This window comes from Hylaeus anthracinus, unplaced genomic scaffold (assembly GCF_026225885.1).
Source record: "Hylaeus anthracinus isolate JK02 unplaced genomic scaffold, UHH_iyHylAnth1.0_haploid 11985, whole genome shotgun sequence".
NCBI classification, from domain to species: domain Eukaryota; kingdom Metazoa; phylum Arthropoda; class Insecta; order Hymenoptera; family Colletidae; genus Hylaeus; species Hylaeus anthracinus.
The window spans coordinates 3,103,599-3,122,716 of NW_026534333.1; the positions used below are offsets into that span (position 1 = coordinate 3,103,599).

The 19,118-nt window shown below is 40.4% G+C and overlaps 1 protein-coding gene across 1 annotated transcript; it reads left to right on the forward strand.

The window, feature by feature from the left end:
- Positions 1-758: 758 nt before the first annotated feature.
- LOC128887414 (protein naked cuticle homolog 2) lies at positions 759-17,202 on the forward strand. Its single transcript, XM_054143270.1, has 5 exons — positions 759-1,523; positions 10,587-10,792; positions 12,850-13,248; positions 13,782-14,083; positions 14,357-17,202. The coding sequence occupies exons 1-5, from the start codon at positions 1,445-1,447 to the stop codon at positions 15,018-15,020; spliced, it is 1,650 nt and encodes a 549-aa protein (XP_053999245.1). The 5' UTR covers positions 759-1,444; the 3' UTR covers positions 15,021-17,202.
- The last annotated feature ends 1,916 nt before the right edge of the window (positions 17,203-19,118 follow it).

The window sequence follows — 19,118 nt, forward strand, 5'->3', positions numbered from 1 at the left end:
ACGATGTCATTCGGCGTGATACGTCGAAAAGTACTATGACGTAATCGTCTACGTTCATTAATTTTTTGTTTTCGTTGGGTATCCACTTACGAGTAGAGTGTGCGCGGCCCAGGGAGGGTTTTGAGTCCAACAACCGTCACACTAGAGCTAAGCAAACGTCCACTATTATGCGCTCGGTATCGCAGTTTTTTAAATAAGCGAGCATTTCTCATGCTCCTTTTGAACGTGATCTTTTCTCATGATTCTTTAATTCGTCATTTTGAAACTCGAACGAAATATCTACCAAGCACCGATCGATTTGTCGCTTAACGTTTTTCTCTTTGACGCATTCATCGATACCATTAAATTTTTGTAATCGTTTCTCGATAGGTCGTCATTGTACATTTTTTACAAGATCGATTTTTTTACGAGAATCGAGTGCCTCTATTTTCTTCTACAATAGTAAACACGGCCATCAACCAAGATCGTATTCCGTTTCCCGGCAAATCGGACCTCGGGCGCTTCAGCTGTATCGAGAGTGAGAAAGAGATGCTCGTATTCCTCTTCTCTCTCGACTTTCCGAAGCTGTCCGAAGTGTAGAGCTCACTTACACAGGATTCGTGTATAGTGTACGTATATACAGTGGGGGAAATCCTCTGGGAGTCGCGTCCTCGATCTGGCATCACAGCATGTATCCACGACTCGGCACTGTGACGACGCAGCGCCCTATGGAGGGGGAAAGGGAATTACGGGGAACGTGGTTTAGGCAAGAACGATCGTCCGTAGTCGTAGTCGGGCCACGAGTCGAGCGATGTCGTGTGATCGACCCTTCTCGTCGGCCGCGTTTCTTTTCTCTGCGCTGGTACCTGGATTAAATTCGACCGAGTGTTTGTTCCGGGGCCACAGCTGTGCGTGTTACTAAATTCGGTGACAGGGGACGAGCATGCGAGCCCGCACGTTTCGTCCCTTCCTCGAAACAACGATAAATGGAAGATAGAAAGTAAGCCGAACTGGGCGCAGACTGGTCGCTCCCAGGCAAACGCTGCTGCTGCTGCTGCTGCTGCTGTGGAACACGTGTTATTCGTATATCCATACGTGTCGCCACACGCAGAGCTGCACCGTGTCATCGGATGTCGAACGAGTATCAACCAGGGGGGCATGACGTTCGCGGGAGTGTGTTTGTTTCTCAGTTTCTAGCAGTGGATACGGTGAACCGTGTGATAATAAACACGAAGAAAATAGTAACGACGTGCAATCGACGTGTACGAAGGATCGAGCCCTGTGAACCGTGCATCGTCGACGGAGACAAGAGCGGTGTCCTGATCGGTGTTTTCGGTTCTCGTGGCGACGCCAAAAGACCAGGAAGAATTTATACGTCGGCGAGTTTCAAAGCGTAAAAAGAAGATAAAAGGAGGAAAGTGGCGGTACAAGAAACCTGGAAAGAAAGTGTGCGCAGCGTTTGTGGATGCATGAGGGTCTCATGGCTACCGGATTGGTAAAGTGGTGGCGGACAAGGTTCCTCGCTGGCTACAGACCCTTTTCTGGTAAGCTTCTCTAACGTGTCTCTCTTTCTCTCCCACCTCGGATGCTCCCTTTCTCTCCGTTCCTCTTCCCCCCTCCCTTGTTTTTCGTCTCTTATATTTTTTTGCTATATGCACACACCGCATCGATGTTTGCGTCGAAATCACGGGTGTACGAGATAGATCGAGATATTCCGTATACGGATTGTCCGGACAATCCGGTTATAGGCGTGATATTTTGCTGGAGCCGAGATGCCCGCCGTGCGTGTTCCTGGGTGAAGCTCTCTGCTGCAGTATGACAGAAGTGGATCCCACGTGGTGTTACGTCACACTTGCATTTTTCTTACTGGCCGATCTATCAAGTTGCGTACGTGTCATGATTTTTTTTTTTTTGTTTTTGTATGTCACGATGCCCGTGCCACCGTCATTTTTTCCCTTTTACAAATTACGAGATACTTTTATCAAGTATATTTAGACACGAATTCCGTGCCCTTGTATTCGATCATTTATAAATTTAGCTTAAGTAGAAATATTTAATCGATGTTTGTTTTAATTTTATCGCGTTATCGATGGGTGTTTTCGAATACTTCCAAAGCTCCTTACTTGGGTGGGCCAAACATAGCGAGGGTACTGCGTCAACGTGCAGGGGAAGGGTAAAAATATACAACGCACTTCTAGTTAGCCGTGGTCCAGAATTCCAAACATCTTAATCTATTTAGGGGTTCGGTGTTGTTACAATGTTTCAGATTTCGCGATACGATTCCCATATTGTTAAGAGCTCTTTCACGTGGAAGCGTTCAGACGGCAAACCTCGCGAGATACAGTATCGCGATACTGATTTTCGGTATCTGCAGTTGGTCGGCCGCCGGCAACTTTTTTTATGTAGAAACCAAATGGATAAAGCTTCGATCACATCCATTATTTCAGAAAAGTTTTCACTAGCTAAGAACGCGTGTTTCTCAAACGAGAAGATGTGTTTAACTGAAAAACAAATGATCGACACCGAGCTACGAAATCAGTTGGATTACAGTATCGCCTAAGTATCTTGCTAGCAGATGCGTATCGCATACGCGTATCGTCGTGTGCAAGTGCTCTAACGCTTTACATTCGTTCAATTCTTGTTGTACGTTGCATTTGTTTATATACCTCTCTTTGTAATTCTCCCATTAGGGATGCCAGTAGTTTGTCGGGGTCCACTGGTCTCCCTAAACCCTGTACCGTGGTTATAATCAAATGTAGCTGCAACCCCCTCCCCCCCCCCTCCGCCATCCCCCCGAGGACGTAAATTACAAGAGCAAACCTCCCAGAATAAATAAACGAAATTCGATTCGTCGCCGAAGTAAAAAAGACACCGGAGTAAAATGTAAAGAACGTAACCGCGGTGACGTCACATTTTTCCTGCCGACATTCCACCGCAGGCAACAAAACTCGAGGAATTATTCAACGATTCCTGCTCGTTTAAGCGCGAATCCCGCTTGAAACGCGTCTGATCTCCGCTCTTACGCTCTTTATGGGTGCGCTTTCTCATTGCGCCGTCGGCCGGGGTAAATTTTCATACGGGGGAAAGCTGTTGCGTCGGCAAATGATAAAAGTTACGAGCGAGCAAACAGAAAGGGGTGATTTACAAAGAAGAAGCCGTTTGTCCTGCTCCCCCTTTGCTTTTCCTTTAAGAGGGGTCGAAAGCGGCACGGTACACAGGACGTATACACGCACACGCGCGCGCGATGCCCTCGTAAGCTCACGTACCGGGGGTGGAGTTTAATTATCGAGACCTTGCGAGTTCGTTACGCACATTAGTCCGGTGGTTAGATAGAAGGCGTCCGTAGCCATTCTCTATTCCTTTTGGTTTGAAGTTGGCCTGGGACTATTCCTCGAATACTCGAACGCGCTTGTACCATTCAAAAATTCGATAAATATCGTGCAATTAACCACACGATACCGGCACGTATGTGTACGTTCAGTTCCCGAGTTGTTTTATTAGGTTGTCCGGAAAGTTCATGCCTATTTTTAAGAAGAATTCAAAGGCATATTTGAATTTTGATGTATATTTATTGAATTGTATGTGTACCATTTTGTTCCACAACCTTTCCATCTCTTAAAAAATGTACACATTTTATTTGTTTTCAGCCATTCCGATATATTCAGACTTTTCAGACAGCCTAATATATACATATACAGGATGTCCCAAAAATGTTGTAACACCTTGAAGGAGGTGGTTCGGGAGGTGATTTGAAACAACTTTTTCCTTAGCGAAAATGTTGTCCGAGGCTTCGTTAGGGAGATATTAATAGAAAACCCCGACCAATCAGAGCGCGAGTATGCCGGTTGAGCGTAGGCTACGCGCTAGGCGGCCGCGCTCATTCGCTACCGCGACCGCTCCACCGGCATCCTCGCGCTCTGATTGGTCAGTGTTTGTCCGTTAATATCTCCTCAACGAAGCCTCGGACAATATTTTCGCTAAGGAAAAAGTTGTTTCAAATCGCCTCCCGAACCACCTCTTTCAAGGAGTTACAACATTTTTGGGACACCCTGTATTATCGGGTGGCAATAGTCATTAAAAGCGTATACAAATATTTGCAAATTAAAATTTCCAATGACACGATTCGACCTGGTTGTTAGTTGTTATTTAACGGATTCACGTTTTTAACCACGTCCCAGAGTCCATTCCCATCATTAGGAATTTTTTTCGGTGGGAGAGACTCGTCAATTCGAACGGCTGGCAACTGTGGCTGGTTGAACATCAAAGCGGTGCCGCGCGTTCATCTGAGTCACAGCTGCTAATGTAAACTAAAAACTTTTATATTTTTCATTCTGTCTTCGTGGAGGTATTAAAAGAGAGGTATGTGAGCAAAGTAATGTAAATGGAGAATTACATGAATATAAAAAAAGAAGAAATGTAAGACTGGTAGAATAGGTAGAATTAGGTATTAGCTCACTTGGTCGATAGGTTTTTATATGTAGATTGGCGAGGATTACGATAAGTTCAAACGCGTACTATTTCTAGTCACTAGAATGCGAATTTGATGGATTTATGGCGTACAGTAATGTGGAAAACATATAAAAAATATACCTAATGTATCAGGTTGTCCTAAAAGTTTCGTTGCATTCAATTATTTTCTGTGGCAGTGTTTACATAAATAGACAATCTAACTTCTTAGACATTGATGCTGTAACAGTAATGGAGCGAAATGAATCGTACACAATTTTGTAATGTAACATAAAACATAAAATATCGTGTATGTATTAATTGTTAATAAAACGAAAGAAACTTTTGGGACAACCTAATATGTTGAACATATTCTACAATTAATATAATTTTTCATGATATTATCCTAGTAGAGATTTAATGAAAAAAATATTACGAATTTGAATTGGCATTACTGTCGACATACCAATACGAGATATCCATCGACTCAGGCGGTCAGCAATCGTGCCGACAAGAGCTGGCTGGATGCCAAGAGCGTTTCTTTGTTGGTCGCCGCATTGAATTTCATCCTGGAATGAAAATTACGATTCGTATATTTGTTTAAGAATTATACTAGTCATTTTTGCAGAAATTGCCAGTGGGTTATGGTAGAAGCAATTTCATTAAACCGTCATTTGTATGTTTATCGTTAATTTTTCTTTGATCATAATTACCGTGGACTAGAAGGTATTTGCCGATTAAAATGGGACTAAACGCCAGTCACATTTAGAACGATTGTAATTAGTGTCTGTATATAATTAAAAGTACAGTCCGAGTACAGTCATGTTTGAGTTTATTTTCACCAGGAAAGTTTAATGAAACCTTCTGGTAATACTCTTGCGCGGATACACCGAGAGTCGTTGAATGTTTTTGGTTCGCGTTAATAACTAACTGCCCCATCAAATAAGAGCGGCATCCCTTTGATGTTTTGACCACTCGCTCGCTTTCATTCATGCCTTCTTCGTCTGACTGCTCGCGTGTGACTGGGCGGGTGACAATAGAATTATATCCGAGCCTCTCTAATTGACGATTGTCAGATGCGGTTTCTGGTCATTACAGCAGGCATTACGATGATATTATACGAAAAAAAAAAGTACACGTCGAAATAGTAATACTCCCGGAAATGATACAATAGCGGTGCTCGGATGATAACACTCGAAAGAATGATATTCAGATAGCAATGTTTCTTCAACGATATTTGCATATTAAAATATTCCCAGCGTATGGAATAGCTACGAGACGTTGGTAAAATAAAATTATTCGAAGAGTCTCAGCTCTATTATCAAGCAAAGAACCTCACTTCTACGGCCTTACTCTTCGCTTTCTCTCTCGGCTCTCTCACCTCTCTCCTCGCTTTCTCATTTTTCTCTATTCTCTCCTTACACCCTTCTCTTTATCCACACGCATACACGGGCGCTCGCGCGTATCACACCTCTGCTCTCTCATTCTCTTCCTGCCTGCCCCTCCCCCTGCCTCTCTCCGTCGCCTTTTTATTCTCTCGGGTGCGCTCGGTGTCTTGGGTTTTTAACGCTCACCCCACGAAAGAGTTACGGGCGTAATTACCACACGGCAGGTATCATTATACACGGATATGCGTCCGTTTCTTTATGCAGATACGATTATCCGCCTTTTTCTCTTCTTTGTGGTTTTTTCCTCCTCCTCCTCCCTCCCCTTCATCTCCCCTCTCCCCTCCCCCCCACCGTTTCCTTTGCCTTGAATAATTGAAATTAGCGGTCGGCTTCGTTTATTACGCGTTCCGTATCGCTAATTATCGTTTCTCCGCGGTCCCTTTGATGTCGATGTTTTTTAAGCGTATATTTTACTGGAATCACCCTGCACGGACTTAATGATGTATCGCGCGAATTAAGATAAAGGCCCGAGCGTTTCGAGGCCGAAAGCTCGATCGAAGATCGCAGAGGGAAACACGGACGGAAAGGCGACTCGAAAAATATTCGAGCAGTCGAAACTCGACTCGGACGGAACTCGTTTTATCGAATCGAACGCAATCGGACGCCCGTTTAACTGAGAAACGTTTCGAGTAACACGATTTCATACGAGCGAGCACGAGGAATTTTTACTCGTTCTCCAGGGAACGAGGGAAACTCGGGTTCGATACGAAGAATTTCAATAATGGAAGCGTGTCCTTCGAAGGGAACATTTTTTAATCCTGAGAAATTATTCGTTTCGTCACTATCTCGTTCGAATTTTCATAGAATTACAGCTCCGGAACCGATAGACGTATAAAAATGGGCTCTCGGTACCTTACGTAGAAGGTAACGAGGTACCAACTAAAAATTCTTTTGATTTAAAAATGAGAACATTTTTTTTTACAATTTTTTTTTTTTTCGTTTACAGTTAAATTTATTACCGTATAGTAGCATAATCAGCGGCTGGCACGTGACTGGAAATTTAGCGTCTATCAATTTTGCTTTGCATCAATCGGTATGTATTCAGTAATCGTTGATTCTTGCACTGAATACCAATTGCTGACTATTGAACGGAATGCAAATTTCTAAATCTAACTCCGCACCATCCCTCGACGCTACTACAAAACACTCTTAACGGGCCTATATCGAGATTCAACAGCGATTATCGTCCATTTCACTTTCAGCTTTCTGTTGCAACCCCTGTTCTACGTAGTTATCGTTCAACACCAAATTCCCGTGCAAATATCCAAGGGTCTGAGGTACGGTTTGCTAGGTAAACATTGCAGATGATGTCTAAAAGGCCGCGACCGAACAAACAAGACCCCTTTTTCTTTCTTCATTCGCCCCTACCGCAATTAAACCTTTACGGACGCGTGTTTGGGATATTTCCTCTCGCAATATACTTCCAGGAAATTCTCTGCTCGAGTGTTTTTATTAGGTTGTCCGGAAAGTTCGTGGCAATTTCTAAGAAAAATTCAAAAACACGTTTGAATTTTAATATGTATTTATTGAATTACATAGGTGCCATTTTGTTGCACAACCTTTCCACCTTTTAAGGGATGCATGCATGTTATTTGTTTTCAATCGCTTCGATGTATTCAGATCCACCTACCACCTACAAAAAATCGACATGAACTTTCCGAACAACCCAATAGCTAACGCTAAACTTGTCGCGACTGTTTTCAAACAATCGTATAGAGTTCTTATATCGATATAGAATTGTATACAATTGTTTCGTGCATTCGATTCAATTTAGTCTTTAACACGTTGATCGCCGCGTCACCCATATGTGGGTGACAGTGCTTTTCACTGAAGAACTAAAAAATTGAATTCTGAAAGTTAAGCTTCGAAGAGAACGAATTTAAATGAAATTCGTGTATTTTGATGAAGTTAGAAAAATAAATACCATGTCGGATGTTTGATTACGTAGCCTCTAATAGTCCGAATAATATTTAATCCTAGCAGAAATTTTCGAGAATATTTCTCTGGCAGTCAACGTGTTAATAGCGTTAAATTGTTCGCCCTGTATACGTACAGAGTGACCCATTTTAATCTATAAATGAATGTGTCACGGGAAGTACGTTGAACTGGCAAAATTCAATATATTGGGATCAAAGGCGGTAGAGGCCGCTTACCCATTGCGCTACGAGAGTTTCTTGTTAAAACGAGCGACATCAAAGCAACATCGTGGTGTTCCTTCTGATAATTGTCTTATTTTTCTGTACGAGAATCTAAAAAATTTGAAAAGAATGTAAATAGAGAATCGTAATGAACATAATCATACAGACATAGATTCGCGAGATAAAACGAGGAAATAACACAATTCTTTATCTAATACCATCCAATCGTTATCGCCGATGAGTAATTTCTTCGTGGAGCGTACAGCAATGTACATAAACACAACGTTATCTCGATGTCATTGCTTTCGATACGGAATCGAATTCGTTAGATGCAATCGATGTTATATCAACGATGCAAGTAATATTATTCCGCTATAATTTATTTGTGAAAAATTTCATTGATTCGAAGTCCAAAAAACCATAAGAGAGGAAACGAAATAAAAGACCGCATTTAAAAGTGAATTCGGTGAAACTTTCTACCGATCGCGTATGTTTAACGTCGCGCTGGAATTAAACGAAAATTCGCGAAACGAAAGCCCTGTTCGAAAAACCCGTTAAAAATCCATTAAACCTTGGGAAATGTTTGCAAGCCGACGAATCGATGAAGGCAGACGCGCCGAAACCCCTAAATTACAGATAAAAGCGTACCGTTTCATAATTACCGACCGGATTCCCTGCATAAAAGCGCAATTATCTTTAATGCATTCGCTCTATAATTCGTCCCGAAATTATTCACACCGCGCAACCGAATGAATTAACGAGAGTGTACCGAAAAGGGACGGGGAGGAGGAGGACACGTCCATTTCCAACGTTTATTTCAGAAGCATCGCGGCACTCACCGAACCAGTGTCATGTGTATTCTTTAATGCGTCTGCATTATGGCGCGTTTACCGTTACCTAGAGACGACGTATAAAAGCGCGATATGAAACATTGAAAAGGAGCCTTTACGCGACAACCGTGCATGAAAGAACACGAACCGGACGCGATAAAACGCACAAAACGTCTCTAATGTTAACCATCGACTGGTCTTCTGGAATACAGGGTGTCTCCGATGTAGCATTTCGTAAGAATCTCTACACAGAATTCATTTCTAAACTATAGTGTATAGTTTCGTTCGTGCAAACTAGGTTACCAAAGTGTTTTATTTATTTCGGGTCGTTCGAACTTACATCCCCTTCAAAATAGTCCCGAAATACTTCTCGCTCACCGTGACTTAAGTACCGAGCGGCGCTCAGAAACCAACTATAAATACAGTCTTTACCGGAGCGGATGTTACTCTGATACCTTTGAAACTACGACTTTTGTTTACGAGGGATAGTGTCGCTCAGCCACGGCCAACAGTTTCATTCTCTTTGATGAGAGAGATACCAACTAGAAACAAAAATCGCCAACGACGTGAAACATATACCGAATATAAAACGAGAATTGGAATTTGTAACTTTTAGAATGTTGCTTGAAAAGATTCTCTACCGACTTCAAAGTAATCGTACTCGTTTATAGATAAGTTGCGCTTGGTACTGAATCGAATCGATTTAAATAATATTCTCTACCGGAAGGTCTCGAAAGTTTCGGCCGGTCTTGAAATCAACGAACTCGTATGTTTATTTATGCAAAGTGTTCCAGGCTCGTTAAAAGTTTTCAAGACCCATCGAAACTTCGAGACCGGCCAGACTTTCGAGACCAATCAAAACTTCGAGATCGATCAAGACTTTCAAGACCTTCTGGCATCGAATAATGGGCGAAGTGAATTCAACCGCTCGTTGCCTAGACTACGGATTTTACGCTGTAGAATTTTGTCCAGAGTTTTGTTCGTTAATAACTGCCAGGGCCGGCATGACCTTTTGCGGGGCCCGAATTCACGTTAAAATTCTAAACTTAAATTCTTCAACGAGGAATTATTTATTTACGAATGCTGTTACACATTATACATTGTTTATAAGATGAATATTAAATAATATTACTTTGATGATTTTTGTCACTCCTTTAACACGTTGACTACCAAACGAATGTTCTTGAAAATTTTTGCTAAGATTAAATATTATTTAAACTATCGGAGTCCAGGTAATGAAATATTTATCGTGGTATTTAGTTTTGTAATTGCATCAAAATTCGAGAACTTCGTTTAGATTCGTCTCCTGTGACGTCTGACTTTCAAAATTAATCTTTCTAGTTCTTGAGTGAAAAACACTGTCACCCATGTATGGGTGACATGGCGATCAACGTGTTAAACCGAATCATCGCTAATAAAAAAATGTCTTGCATCTGTTAATGATATCATCGTTCCGTAAAAAGTTAATCGAAATTTTCGTAAATCGGAGGGTCTCTCAAAACGCGCTGAACCTGCCTTGCGCCGGCCTTGGTAAGTGCATTATTAAAAATGAAAATATAAACGATTAAATGCAACGTACACTTTGTACATGTAAATGCGTAAAATCCACAGTGTGTGGCAATCGCTGTGGAGCGATATTTCCTTCGGTGCTAAAAATTGGCTGGCTGGTGCAGCCGTCGTAAACACGGAAGATGATATTTCATTCGGTTGGACTGCAGGCTAAGAAATTGTTGTTCTGTTTACAGTCGTTGGTAATACTGAAGGCAGCGACTCGGAGGAACTTCTTGCTAGCATCTCGGCGCCTTGTAGCGGTTCGCCATCGGAATCCAAGCCAATTTTGCTAGAAACGGAAGCGCCGCAGGTCGCGGTCGACGCTTCCACCAGCCCTACGCCGGCGACCGGAAATGACGAGCAGCCGACTGTTACTACCACGAAGCAACTCAGCTTCGAGGTGGGTATTATTAAATTGCGATGAAACAAAACAAATGCCCGATGCTGGATGGCGGAGAATACGCGAAGAGGCCGATGCTGTCCAACCGAGAAATGGGAATATATTGGGTTGTCCGGAAAGTTCGTGTCGATTTTTGGTAGGTGGTACGGGTCTGAATATATCGAAGTGGTTGAAAACAAATAACATGCATACATCCCTTAAAAGGTGGAGAGGTTGTGGAACAAAATGGCACCTATGTAATTCGATAAATATATATTAACATTCAAACGAGTTTTTGAATGTTTCTTACAAAGTGGCACGAACTTTCTGGACAACCTAATATTAGTTTAGTACAGTATAGTACAGTTTTTCGCGCCGACTCGTCTATATTCGTTTGGCTAGGTCGGAAGCGAAAATCAGGCTAGATTTGCCACGCAAGGGACACTCTAATGCGGACGAGCCTTGAATTCTCGTTATATCAGTGGATTCGTCTACACACGTAAATCGCTGTATATGTATAACTATTATACTTGTTCGTAGAATACTTCGAACGCATAGAATTTAAGTTCATAGAAATATTTCAATGCAGCGTTGTCTACCTCCTGAATCCTGACTCACGAAATACGGTCGTAAACCGTGACCCTTGCGAGCCAACCGTCGTGTTCAATTTTTAGAATCGCCCATCCGTTAGCACCAAACTTTCTTCGTCTTGAAAATACCGTTCTTATTTTACGGAAAACGTTCGTTTAACCCTTTGCGCTTCCTAGTACAATTCCAAGGAAACTATAGATATCGTCCTGTATCAAATCAATTTGAAATCAATTAAGAAATCGATACGAATCATCTTTGGTAACGCGTAAAACACCAGTCGTTTTATTGTTTCAAATTATTCCCAGGTATTAATTGGACGATGGGGTTGTAGGGATTAAAGCGTACCACGATGGTTAATCTTCTCGAGCTTTACAACCCCAAGAGGATTTGCATGAAAATCCAGGCTGTTATCGCGTAGGGAAAGCTTTATGTAAATAACCATGTGAACAAAATTTTATCTTAATCGAGGCACTGATGGTTGCATTCATCATTTACAAGCGGGATTTGATATCTATTCGATATTTTAACACGACGGCCGCCAAGTTAAAACTCGTGAAAATCGTTAGAAAGTTAAAATTATGTCTCGAGACTATCGAAGATTAGATAAGGTAACATTATCGTAATATAGAATTTTTTAACGACGCCAAATTCACGAATCCTATCCAGATTTATTTTCATTATTGCCTCACATTTGGAATTAATTTTTTTGATTCCTTAACGAAAAGTCCTGTCACCCATTTCTGGGTGGCGTGGCGACCGACGTGTTAAATAGCAATCCAAGTCGAAATTTGGAATGAATCGTCCGAATGGTGAATTCCGAATAATTAAAACCAGCAATCATGTTTCGGAAACATTGCAATTGAGAAATATTATTTGTTCGGGCTCAAGCTACGCTTCTTCAGCCGTTATAGAAGGACTGTCCATCACGAGCTTCGGAACTTGGGGAGCTTTCATCGCTCTGTTCCGTTCTATTATTGTTAGTATAGGAACGGTGGCTGATGTCACGTCGTATACGCGTACTTGATAGTACAAACATAATACAGCGAGTAGATGGGATCGGAGGGGCTCTAGTGCCGGAGAGTACCACGTAAATTGATTGCTTTTGAAGCTTGATTCTTGTTCGTGGCCAAAAATAATATAATCGTTCTAATTGGAATAGAGAAGCAACGATGTTCAGAGAGAGAGAGAGAGAGATATGTAGCTATGTAGCTGCATAGAGATATAGCGTTAAAAATAAATTAACGTTTACATGGTTACGTACTTAATGAATATCGATCTGTAAGCGACTGTATAGGGACTGTATGTATAAGTTTGGGTAATATGTGAGGCGGGAGAGCCTCGTGCTCTCCCATAAATAGGAACAGCGAGACTATAATTTGAGTTTAAGAGAAGTATACTGAGTTTGTGTTTAGAAGGAGGGCAACTAAAGTGTATTTTATTTATAAAAAAACCTTACAGGTCGTTTAACCTAGTTTATCGTTGTTCAGGAATTCGAGTGCGATGTATCGGTGGCGGAGGGCGACAGAAGGAGGCAAGAATTTTCGTTCACCCTGTACGACTTCGACGGCCACGGGAAGATAACAAAGGACGACATAGCTGGCCTGGTCACGACCATTTACGATACCCTGGGCGCTTCCATCCAGGTACCTCCGTGCGGCAGCAAGACGATTAAGGTGAAATTGACGGTGTCGCCAGATCAGAGGGGCACCCAGACGCGAGCCGGCTGTCCCAACGCTTCGTCGCAGCCTGCTGCGACTAGCTTTTCCGGAAATTCGTCCTGCTGCCATTTGAAGCACGCGTCCTGTAACAATGCCGCGACCCACACCGCCGCACACGGTTTACGCAGAGTTCCTAGAAGGCGGAGAGTGCCACGACACCGTTGCCAGGTAAGATTGATGTTCCTCTCGGCCCAAGTTTCGAGTTTCGTTTTTCTTTTTTTTTCTTTTTTTTTTTTTTAGAGGGGTCCCTCTCACCGTCGCTCCCTCTCCCGCCTCGACAATTCTAGAAGCTAAAATTGGATTTATCGATTTTCTGCTTCGATGATTTATCGTTTTTTTCGGACGAAAGAAATTTTATTCGGTTTTAATTAATACGGGTTCTCGCCGTAGAGGGTTTTATTGCAACGTTTAACTGATACGTCGACGTCCGTTTAGCCGCACCATGAGCAAAAAAAAAAAGATCGGGAATCGTTCGTTCGGTGAGACTTCTGGTGGTACGGTAGAATTTTAAACGATGAAATATTTAGTAAAAAGAAATATTTGCGTAGCGGTTATTATCGTAAATTGAATTAGTTCCTAGAATTGTCGTTGTGCTTGGACAAAATTATGTAATAACGAATAGAAGATATTTTGTCGATATCTAGCGATTTCACGATTTAACCGTGCCGAATGATAAAATGTCCGTCGTTTCAATTGTGTAGACCGAACAAAAGGAAGTGGATACTCACAGCGAGGATGACGGTGAAATCGCGCGAACGAATCGAATAAAGCAGGAGGAATTACGCAGAAGGGTGGGGCCCTTGCCTCATTTACCATCGCCCTATTCCAATAGCTCCGAGGGTGATATTAGCGATGACAGCGATGTTTCCCCCGCAGTTTCCCCCTTGACGCCTCTCCTCACGACTAATCAGCGAAAACGCAGCGGCGCCTTACAAAGGCAACAGCTCTTGGAAATTATTCAGGCGAACATGGAAAAGAATAATCTCAGTTTTCATACGTCAAGGTACGCTGTTCGCGTTTAAAATTGTGTGAAAAATCGCTTTGTTCTTCCTTTCTCTGTACCGCTTCTTTTCACAAAGAAAGAACAAATATTCGACGAGTTTAACGATTGATACAATAACGATATAAACGTACGAGAATTGTTGTTTTATTTTATTCTTCCGTTCCGTTAATATTTAGATAATTATTTAGATAATTAACGTGTTTCTCGATACTATTAATAGAAAATATAGATATAAAAATAAATAAAAATCTATGTATACGTTTGTCTATCCAGGAAACGGCATCAGAACGAACAATCGCGCATTCCACCTCAAACTCCCCACGTCGAGTCATCGACCCACCACAACGCTCAAGACTGTCGTTCTCCGACGGAAGCTCGACCCGCAACGGAACCTCGACCCGCAACGATGGCGTACGTGAAGCCAACGCGGGAAAAGCTTCAAGGTTTCACGTCCTTCTCCAAGGTACCTGCGAAATCAAGGGCGAATCTACGAAAAACACGGCCGCAGTACGGGCTTCAGAGGAACAATACCACGGCGCAACCACCGCGGGCTTACGTTCAGCCGCAGGTTCTACCGCGTACCGTGATCAGTCCGAACGTCTATACGGACCAACAGACCACGGCCAACGCGAACCGGAACGTTGGAAACCTACTGCCAAATCCGCAGCATCCAGCCAATCCGGCTCCGACGAGCAATCACAATACTCCGCGTAACGAAACGCAATTCAGTCAATCGCAGCAATGCGGTAAATCGAGTAAAAAGCATCAGCTGAAACACGCGACCAGAGAACAGGACCAGGCCAGAGCCATGGTCCAAGTGGTTCGCTGGCTGGAACGAGAGTTCTCGCAGAACGCTGCTGCGAACTCCGGTCGAAAACACGTTCACGAACATATTCATCATCACTATCATCATTATCACACCGAGGCTCTTGTTTGATCCGTTTGTCTTCGCGCGAGGAGATCGAGATATCTTAGGGACCCCCTTGACCCTAGACTGATAGGACGAACTCGAAACGACCTACGCCATTTTCTCGAAACGTTTCATTCGGGCATGTTGAACTCATCTTATTTTACCATGTCGCGGGTTGCAGACGTACAAGTCTTTAGAAGACGGTAAGTCTTCGATTTACGTGATTAGTTTTTTTCTCTAGAGCTTCCTGTAAGTCGAATTGTATATGTACGATGTCTTACAAGCAAAAAGAATGATCAGTCCTTAATCTAAGACTGATTTTTTCTTTTTCTTTCTATAACACATTTGGTATACAGTCTTCGTTAGAAAAATGGGAAAACGCGAATTCTAAACATTCAAATAGTCCAGCAACAACAAAAAATAATGATTATTTTCGAATTCCTTTTGAAATAGTGTTTTTCGACGAATCGTAAACAACTTCTTATTTTCTTATTTCTTCTGATAAGAACGATAAGATACGATAAGAAGTTCTGACGACTGCCCTTTTTTTTTTTTTTACTCTTTCTATAAAAGATATTTTCGAACTCAGTTTGTATATAGTCGCTCGTCGATGGACCAAAGTGAACTCGTTTGGTTTTTAGAAATGGTAATAGAAGCAGACGTAAACCATTTTGGAACGTCAACGACCTAAGCACAAGTAGGTTATCGAGAAGTTTTATTCTTGAGGTATGTAATCGTGTTCATCTTATCATGTAGGAATCGTTAATTATTTAATATATGGTATAGGCTGATCCATTTTTTTTTTTTACGGATCTCCAAAGTAAATGAAAGTGCGACCGATTATTTTCATCTTTTCGTAATAGTATTATGAAAAAGATCTAAGACGATACCAATGATCTATAATGCAGCGCACACTACCAATTCAAAATTTTCGATTTATTATCGTAACTGTATTTTATTCTCCATTCATGCACATGCTATGGCGTTGCAATTTTCAAAAACTTTTTTTTTTATATTTTATTAAATTACAGTCATGTACAAGAAGCGACAATTCGCTGTGGACGTTTAGCTATGTGTTTTAGTACAAAATATGGGGATCCATTTTTTTTCTTTTTCGCAAACAATCTTTTTCGTTTCGACTCGATCGATATACACGCAACGTTTACTATACAATTTATTCGATCTATTTATAAGAAACGCTGACATTTTATACAAAACAGTATTAGCGCGTAACAGTAATGTAATCGCTATACAGTTGCCTATGATATCGACATCCGAATAAAATTTCTGAGGAGTTATGTATACGTATGTAAAATGCACATTCACGAAAGCTAGAGATATTTTAGACTCGTGACGTTCAACGATACAGGAGCGAAGAAACCGTTATACTTACGTAAGTGATAAAGTGCTTTTCTAACTTGAGCTTCCTTGCTGAAAGTTTGGATAAATTTAAGCAGAGGTGCCTGCTAACTTTCTTCATAGACGCTATCCGTTCTAAAATACTTCCATGAATTTCCTTTGCATACTTCTTTCGGACCATAACTCTGCACACGTGTGTATTATTTATTACACAGAATCGCGGTACAAGCAAAACATAGGTAAACATTTTAATTGAGATATGGAAGGCATTGGGTAATTCCAAAAGTCTCGAAGCGATATTTACCGAAGATTTTCGTTTACTGGGCCACGCCCTAGTTTAAAGAAACTTGATCGACCTTACTTTTCAGTGGCCTTGAGAGTATCCAGTTGACTTGGCCGCAACTATAGACACGCTCAACGAGTTGAATTTGCGTATCTTATATTCCAAATCTTAATGTACCTTTTTACGATAACTTTAAACGAAGAATATTGATTATATATATATATATTTTTTTTGTATAAACGATTCATACCACCAGTAGAATTTTGTAATTACCCAATATCTTCTCTGTTTGAATATTCACCGCTACAATTTTTACAAGTACCGGTGATGAAAATCTCTTGTAAAAATTGCAGCACAAATCGATGGTGCTCTCATATTCCAACGATTACAATAGTTTATTCCGTAATGACGTTAATAATTCTTTCATTGTATTTATACGATGTTTCTGGACAATACAAGAAAGTATTAATGTAATGTAATTATAAGGACGCAATCGTGAAATTTACATTTGATCTGAACTTTATGATATTATTTGTTAACCTTTATATTTTTGTCTTAATTTTATCGTGAAACAAATGATCGTGAAATGAAATTGTTGTTGCTTTTATTGTACTATATAGTTTACAGTGTAAGAGGAGACGAACTTATTTTTCATCATAAAGTTTGGAACAAATTTGATTCCTCTCTTATATATTATAGCACCGACAAAGGTTGATGGAGGAAGTATTATGTATACGTACCTTTCGAGACTTAACTTTGAACATGAATTTTACGAGAAAGAAAGAAAGAAAGAAAGAAAGGATGGACTTGTTAAGAGTGCCTTGTCATATCTCCGTTACTATGCAAGTATTTAAATATCGAATCTTGTTTACGAGACATTTCCTTCAATTCCAATGAATTATTCGATATTAATGTAGTCACGATCATTTTTCTTTAACGGTATGTTAGTGATATACGTATCCTTTATGTTATTCGGAAATGCATGATGTTTAGGTCGAAATAATATGAAAATGTTATGGATATTTTTGTATCGAGGACTCGACGAGGAGAGTATAATTATAATATTTATTAATTACAATAGATATTACTAACAATGCGATTAGAGACGACGACAGTTGCTACTTGTACATTTAGTCTTGGATGGCGATGCCATCCAAAGACATGTAATTTTATATTGATCTTTGTAATCATTGTAGATATTTTGTGTAATGTATTTTTTATTGATATTTATTAAAACACATTTTGATACTACATTATTGGAATTCGCTTTGAATTCCTTTTCTACAGAGTGTTTCATAAAACAGACCAATAAAAAGTCTTGAAATTATTTCCACTTTTGTGTACCCATTTTTTCCTCCCTTCTCGTCGCTTGCGGTAGTCAATGTACTAGTTATCTTTGCGTTGATTGCGTTTTTATTTAAAGTGTTAAAGGAAAGTTTACATCCTTATTACACTACTGTGTGATGCACTATTTTCAACATTTCTTACAACTTATATGATTTTCTTGTTCTCATCCATCCAATTCTTTATCATTCTTTACATTTTATTTTAAACTTTCATCCTTCTTACTTGGTCTCTATTTTATTTCTTCATTAAATTATTTACATTTAAAAAACAATATTTTTCCTTTTGTTTAATATGCACCATTCATTTTTATTTGTTCACACTCATTCTCAGGACTGGGATGTTAGGTTTTTTATTATACTTTAGTCTAATATTATACATACTCAGTTGATATCATTTGCAAGCCGAGCCTGCCTTTATCAAAACTCAGTTAGACTTTTCATATATTCTTTGTATTTTGTAACATTTGTGTAAACCTATTCAAAAGCGAAACATCATATAAATTATTATATATCTCTTCATATCATACGTTTCCTTTTACTATTATAACATACGTATAACTTTGGAGTAGTTATGTTTGGAATCGCATAGTGTGAGAGAGAACTCAACAGTGTGCGATAAGGACATCTATAGAATGAATTTGCATCATACGTACCTAGATGACGCCACCAACTATTATTGTCGTCGCCATCTAGCCTTGGAGAGGCCGAACTAATTTCGGAGTATGGTCAGCGCCTCTATCGGGAAGACGCCCAAGTTTGTCCTCGATAGTTTCTTTTTTCACTGCTAAATGGCGCCATTTTCAGTATTTTTTACCACCTTATGGTTATGTATCGACACAAGTCGGTGATTGTTGGTGGCGCCATCCGTGGGAAAATGGCCAAGTTTGTAGTGAAAATAGTTCCCATAATTATTGTTAGATGGAGTTATCAAATAAACGATTTGTAATTATTGCTGCATTTACATATGTATAAGCAGCTAAATGTTTAAATAATATATTAATATAATATATTGTAATGTTATAAAGCAAAGAATCGTATTAATTATGTATTTATGAAAAATAAAGAATAATTGATTCAAAAGTGACGGTGGTGCCATCGTACAAAAGTAATACAAACTACTTTCGCTACAAACTTGGA

What these genes read in the sequence shown, in the direction of transcription:
- LOC128887414 (XM_054143270.1), top strand. Translation starts at nt 1,445, where the DNA reads ATGCATGAGGGTCTCATGGCTACCGGATTGGTAAAGTGGTGGCGGACA. An exon ending in TGGCTACAGACCCTTTTCTG is followed by an intron (nt 1,524 to 10,586) that starts GTAAGCTTCTCT and finishes TTCTGTTTACAG; the next exon opens with TCGTTGGTAATACTGAAGGC. An exon ending in CTCAGTTTTCATACGTCAAG is followed by an intron (nt 14,084 to 14,356) that starts GTACGCTGTTCG and finishes TTGTCTATCCAG; the next exon opens with GAAACGGCATCAGAACGAAC.